The sequence below is a fragment of the Elephantulus edwardii genome, unplaced genomic scaffold, assembly GCF_000299155.1.
Source record: "Elephantulus edwardii isolate Elephantulus edwardi_28Jun2011 unplaced genomic scaffold, EleEdw1.0 scaffold00389, whole genome shotgun sequence".
In the NCBI taxonomy this organism is placed as follows: domain Eukaryota; kingdom Metazoa; phylum Chordata; class Mammalia; order Macroscelidea; family Macroscelididae; genus Elephantulus; species Elephantulus edwardii.
In genome coordinates this window covers 234,504-241,439 of record NW_006400139.1, presented here as the reverse complement: position 1 = coordinate 241,439, position 6,936 = coordinate 234,504, and the positions used below count along the sequence as shown (strand labels likewise).

General features: G+C 36.6%; 1 protein-coding gene across 1 annotated transcript; it reads left to right on the top strand.

The window, feature by feature from the left end:
* The first annotated feature begins 5,017 nt into the window (after positions 1-5,017).
* LOC102868778 (olfactory receptor 8K5-like) lies at positions 5,018-5,959 on the top strand. The gene has a single exon (XM_006902286.1). The coding sequence runs from the start codon at positions 5,018-5,020 to the stop codon at positions 5,957-5,959; it is 942 nt and encodes a 313-aa protein (XP_006902348.1).
* Positions 5,960-6,936: the final 977 nt, after the last annotated feature.

The following is a 6,936-nucleotide window of genomic DNA, read 5'->3' as shown; positions in this document are numbered from 1 at the left end:
GGCAAGAAGTATCACAGCAATTTCAAAGGTGTGGAGTTCGAATTCACCAGATGCTTTCCTGGAAGAAGGGCAATCTCCTCCTGTGCCAGTCAGATCCAGTTCTATGATACACAAGGAAAAGAAATAAATATGTAAAAAAGAAAAAGCTATGTTATAAAAAATACCTGTTAATAAAAAAATACTGCAGATAGCAAGTGCATCGATGTTGTATCCTATCTCCATATTTATTCAATCTGAGGAAATAGTTCAAGAAACTGAACTATGTGAAGAAGAATGTGGCACAGATTGGAGGAATACTCATCAATCACCTGCATTATTCAGATAACACACCCTCTCGTAAAAAAGTGAGGAAGATCTGAAGCACTTAATGTAGAAAATAAAAATAAAAAACAACGTCAAATCTACAGCTTTCAATATGGGCTACACCTCAAGTAAAGGGGAAAAATCCTCATAATTGGATCAATAAACAAAAGCATGGTAAATAGAGAAAAGATTGAAGTTGTCACCTTCATTTTTATTTAATTTTACTTGGTTCCACTATCAACACTCATGATAACATCAGTCAAGAACTTAAAAGATATGCTGCTTTGGGGAAACTGACCGTCAAGGACCTCACAATATAGCCATGTAAAATACAAATTAATAACTTTTAAAGAGTTTTTTGTTGTGAGTTAACATCAAAATGACTACAACTCTTAGCAGCCATTTGAACAACAGGTCTAAACCATGCCATATCCTGTGCAGGCCTCACCATTTCTAATATGCTCAAGTCTATTGTAACTCTCAAGAAAGCCAGCTGACTGTGCTTTATTCTCTGCTTTCAGCCACCTGGTCAAGCCAGAGTGCTGCTTGGAAGGAAGGATTACTACATGTAAAATGTTACTGGAGTATATTATTTCATCTTGGCATGGAATTGTCACAGTTCAATGGAGACAGAGTTGGTATCTTTCCTCCCTTCCTCCCCACTACCACCACAACCACCACTTTGTAGTTCTTAACTACGTTAGTTAATAAGCATCATTATATCGCATAGTTTTCATGATATTGAATAGATTCCTTCTTTTTCTTCCTTTTCTTTAATTGTCCCTTCCTTCTTGTCACTTGGGAATATGTAGAATGTCCTAGACAATTAGCAGGCACACCAAGACAATTTTTTTTTAATTTCTCTCAGATGATTTGAGTATAACTAGTGAAAAATAGGTTAATTCCTCAGGGAGCATCATAGATAATATATTCATCCTATGTTAGAAAACAAAAGAATCCGTTTAGAAAAGAAAATCTTACTCTTTACTCAAGGTAAGTGCACAAAATCACCTTTGATCCTGATTAGTAAGTGGATTTTTGTTACTTATCATCTCTTCTTATTTTTTTTTTTTACTACAAAGAAGCATTGTGGTCACCAAGAATTAGTACCTTCACCTAAGACTTTATGAAGTTATAGGGTGTTGATTGAACACTAAATGCCTTAGCTTAGGAATTGATTAAAGATCATACTTGGTTCCTGTGGACTTATTTTAAGTTTCTTCAGCCTCAATTTGAACTTGCATATGAGTAACTGCTGATCTGCCCCACAGTCTGCCCCTGGTCTTTTTTGACTGCTGATATTGAGCTTCTCCAATGATTTATTCCACAAATGTAGTACATCTGATTCCTATGCAGTCAGGAAATCAAAAGATGAATTAGGGAAATCTGCTGTTATGGACCTCTCCAAACTACTGAGAAGCAACAATGTCGGTGTAGATGCTAATGCATTCTTTATTCAGGCCATAGTCTTTGCAATTGCTTGCTATACATCAAAAAGCTGGACAATGACTAAGGGCAACAGAAGAATCAATGCCTTTAAATTGTGATCCTGGAGAAGAGTCTTGAACATACCATGGACTGCCAAGAAAACAAATAGGTCTGTCTTGGAGAGGGTAAAACGAAGTTTCTCCTTGGAGGCTAAGATTTTGAAGCTCTGCCTCACATATTTTGAGCAGGTGGCCAGGAGGCCTGAACCTTGGAGAAGTATATCATGCTCAGAAGGGTGGAGAGACGGTGTAGGAGAGGGAGACCTCAGATGAGGTAGATTCATACAGTAAGTGGAGCAATGGAGGTTGGTGTGTTGGAATTAGTAAGACTGGCTCAGGACAAGGTTCAGGGCTGCTGCAGATAAGGTTGTTATGAGTTGCAGTTGACTCGTTGGCACATAAAAACAACAACATGAAGTCCACCAGGTGAGTTACACACGTAAAATCATCATTTGTGTCTTTTTTAAAAGTTATGTGCAATGAAGAAATCATTGTAATTACAAAATTAAATCATTCTATATCTAGCTTCATTTCTACCACCAAGCCCATATTTTCCAACTACTGTTGGCCTTTTACACTGTTTCCTACTTTTGCATTCCAGTCACCAACTTTTATTTATACAATCTGATTGCATGTTCACTCAATTCTGGGGTGCATAATATAGTTAAAATTCTCAATTTCTTTCTCTTTGGCTCTAGATGTAAGAGCATATATTTGAATAATGGTCATATTAATGGGTCTTGCTTGTATATGTATGTGTATTATCCATTGACTTACAACATTGTATTTCAAGATAGCACTTGACTGGTAGAGGAGAAGACTGCTGCTCCTTCTCCAGTAGAGAATAACAGCATCCTTTTGCTTTATTGGAACAATTGCTTCTTGACCTATGTACAGGTTCCTCCTGAAGCAAATTAAGCATTCTGGAATTCCTAATGTTCTTGGTTATGCATGATTTCTTAAAGTATACACAGATTAATGTCTTTGAAAAGCCAATAAAATATGAGTAAACATAAAAAAAAAGTAGCTGTCAGGCCACGAGGTCCTTCGGTTGCTCATGCTGTCACATGGGAAGTTCAGTGGTAAGACTTTAACCTTCCACGAGGGAAACCCAAGCACACCTCTCAGCCAGTTCACCCCGCTCTCTACCACCACCCAGTGCTGAATGACCCAATAAACAGGCTTCTTGACTAGGAAAAAAAAAAAGGTAGCACTTGAAGTTGACTTTTTGGCTATGAATGTAACACCATTCCTCCGGTTTTGTATTCCCTACATAGTATATAACATATAATTTTCTGAATTAATGTGGCCAAACCTGGTCTATCTCATCTCATTAATGACTAGTATGCCAATATTCTTGTGTTCCATTTCATTTCTAATAATTTACAATTTTCCGACATTCAAGTTATGTGCATTCCATATTTCAATTGTTAAATGATATTTGTTATTCATTTTCCTCATTCCTTTCTTTAGTGTTCATAGGGTTTTTCAAAGACCTACTCTTTAGCAAATAGATGGCCTATCACTCTTCCTAGTTTGTCTTAATCAGAGACCTCCACCAAAACCTGTTTACCATGGGAAACCCTTATGGCATTTCACAAAACAGTGGCATAGATTTCAGCATCACAACAACCCCAAGTTATCACAATACAGCAAACTGACAGACAAGTGCTGTACCACTTAAAACTATATTCTCTCCAAACACAATTAAACTTTAAAATACAAAGGCCTGTGCACCAGATCCTATTTGCTTCAATAAAAGTCTTCCCACTCACAGCAAATTGTTAACAGAATCAAAAACAGTCAATCAGCTTGCCCTTGAATATTAACACAATCAGAAACTCCCAAGCAATCACTCAGCTTTCAAGTAAATAAAAATACACTTACCCTTCAGGATCCAACTGCTCCAAACTGGAGGCTCATCCTCAGGCAAGATTAAATCTACTTTTAAATTTTTATATACATAAAAAGCATAAAACACAATTATAATACAAACAAGCTGATATTGATGGAAAAATATAAACTTCATAAATATAAAAATAGTTGTTGTAAAAAGAAACAAGTCTAATACACATTATTCCTGAGTTTAAGTATGTAGTATCCACTTGTTGTGTTCAAACAATTGCTTCTTGTTCTTGTTATCCTTGTTAGGTGCTGGACAAGTCAAGTATGACTCAAATTGACCCTATGAACAGCTAACCTGAACTATACCTTATTCTGTTCCGTCCTCATCAATCTCTGAAATACTAGAACCCATTGCTGAAGTCACCATGTCAATCCACCTCATTGGAAGTCACTTTGTTTGAGGATATAAAAATCAGAGGCACTTGGATTTTGTTTAAATACAGCAGATGAAAACTAGAGTCTTAACTCCATTTCAAAATTTCGAAATGAGTCTAGAATTCATGTTGGATTTTTGAAGCTGCCTTTTCAAATGAAAGACTTTTAAATCTTGGTGCTAACTTGGCCATATATCAAAAGGACAACAGTCCTTTATCTGAGGAGTGGTCTTGAAGGGTATCTAAACTATTCCCAAAGAGTTTTTGTCATTACTGAAAAATAAATGTGAAGGGAGTGTTTTGAGATACAGTATTATCTAAATATATACAATGGATCTCTACAAACAGACAAGTTCTAGGAAGACTAGATTAGCAGAAAAACTTGTCCTTTCTGTTCTCCTTACAGTAGACTGAATGGCATGCACTTTGACAAACCATATATTCTTATGTAAATATAGGAATTTAATACCTTATATATACCACATTTAACTCCAATGATGTTCTCTCATTCATTCATAGATTTTGTAACCATAAGGCTTTAATGCAACAATATAAGATCCATTTTGTGATCAGCACATGACTGTTTTTACTCTGTGACAATGAACATTAGTCTCTATCTGTTCATAGAGTTCATGTGTTTTTAATGGAAGAAAATTCTGAGATAATATCTTAGAACAACTTAGTTAAGGTTATGTATGAGATGATTAATTGTCCTAGAAAGCAATTCAGGCAGTGTGTGTAGCCCTGCAGTTCCATGGAGCAGTAAACAGTGAGTAGGAAAGAATACAATTCTCCTCAATGTTATCTATAATTTGTTATTATAAGTAACAAAAATATGAAAAACATTTTCCATTATCTCTACAGATACTGTAATTTCTTTAATTATCATGCCAAATGAAAACTAATATCAGTCCTTCTGTCTCTTCCAAGAAACTACAACAGGACTCAATGGACCAACAGAATCTAACAGTGATGACTGAATTCATTCTAATGGGCCTCACCAAACGCCCTGAGTTACAGCTTCCACTTTTTGGTGTCTTCCTTCTCATCTACATGATCACAGTGCTAGGTAACCTAGGCCTAATTATCTTAACCAAAGTGGACTCCCATCTACAAACTCCCATGTATTTTTTCATCAGACACTTGGCCTTCATTGACCTAGGTAATTCTACTGCCATTTGTCCCAAGATGCTGATAAATTTTATTGTGGATCAAAATATCATTTCGTTCTATGAATGCGCCACACAGATGTTTTTCTTCATTTTTTTCATTATCAGTGAACTTTTTGTCCTATCAGCCATGGGCTATGATCGATATGTAGCCATCTGCAATCCCCTGCTGTATAATGTCATCGTATCCCCAAAGCTTTGTTATGTGATTGTGGGCATTCTCTACCTCTACAGCGCATGTCAGTCTTTGATGTACACCATTAAGATTTTTACATCCACTTTCTGTGGCAAGAATATTATCAATCATTTCTACTGTGACGATGTCCCCTTGTCAACAATGGCCTGCTCAAATACACAAGAAATCGAATTTTTGCTTGTCTTATTCTCTTCACTTAACGTGATATCCTGCTTCCTGGTAGTATTGGTGTCCTATATTCTAATTCTGATAGCCATATTTGGAATGCAATCTGTTGAGGGCAGGAAAAAAGCATTCTTGACGTGTGGCTCTCATTTGACAGTGGTAGTTCTATTTTATGGAACTTTGATATTCATGTATGTGCAGCCCAAATCTGCGCATTCACACGATAATGACTCAATCACCTCTGTGTTTTACACTTTAATTATCCCGATGCTAAACCCATTGATCTACAGTTTAAGAAATAAAGAGGTAAAAAATGCCTTCCATAGAGTTTTAAAAAATGGAATAAAAGTTTGTATTTAATGTTCAATCTCTTTTTAGAAACGATGCCATAATAAATTACATTTGGTGATAATCTAATTGGTATAGCCTTTGTGCTTTCAAAGCAAGTACAAAATATTAATAATAAAAAACACTTCGCTTATCTGTGTTCAGAGACATATTAATCCTAATTTAGAGAGAAAATTAGCTGTCAGTCTTTCAAATCTCTCTTGTTTCCTATTCATTACTCACTAAAAGGGAAGAGAATTTAAAACACTTGTTGCAGAAAATAAAATAACTACTGTCCTCAATATGGATTATATCGCAACATAAAAAAAAAAGAAGAAAAAGAAAAATCACCACCACTATACCAATAGTAACCATCACAATAGCTGAAGAGAAGGTTGAAGCTGTCAAGGATTTCATCTCACTTGGATTCACAGTCAACAACCTTGGTACTAGCAGTCAAGAAATTAAAAAAACAGTCAATCAATCAATCAGCCAAGATGAACTTTACAGCCAATCCCAGGACCACAGAAGACTTCAGGCTGGGAAAGTTGCCTTCTTCTCCCCAAATTAGTGAACTTCCCAGCCAAAGTAAAACTTTCTGCAAGCCCCATAACCCAAGAGCACATTAAGCAGTACAAGTTGTCCTTCCCTTCATTGTTGTTGCTTGTTGATATGTGCCATCTAGTCTCCTGAGACTCATAGTAACCCTATGTACAACAGCCCTAAGCCCTGCTCTATCCTGTGCCATCTTACTGTCTCTGACATACCTACCCCATTACCCCAGTCACTGAATCAATCCATCTCATCGAGGGTCTTCCTCTTCTGTGCTGTCCCATGCATGATGACTGTCTCCAAGGACTAGTCCTGCCTCACAACACACCCAAAGTAAGTCAGACAAAGCTTCAGAATCCTGGCTTCCAAGGAGCAGCCTGGTTTCCCCCTCTCTAGGATAAGCTTGTTTGCTCTCCTAGCAGAGCATGATATATTCAATACTCTTCTCCAGCACTACA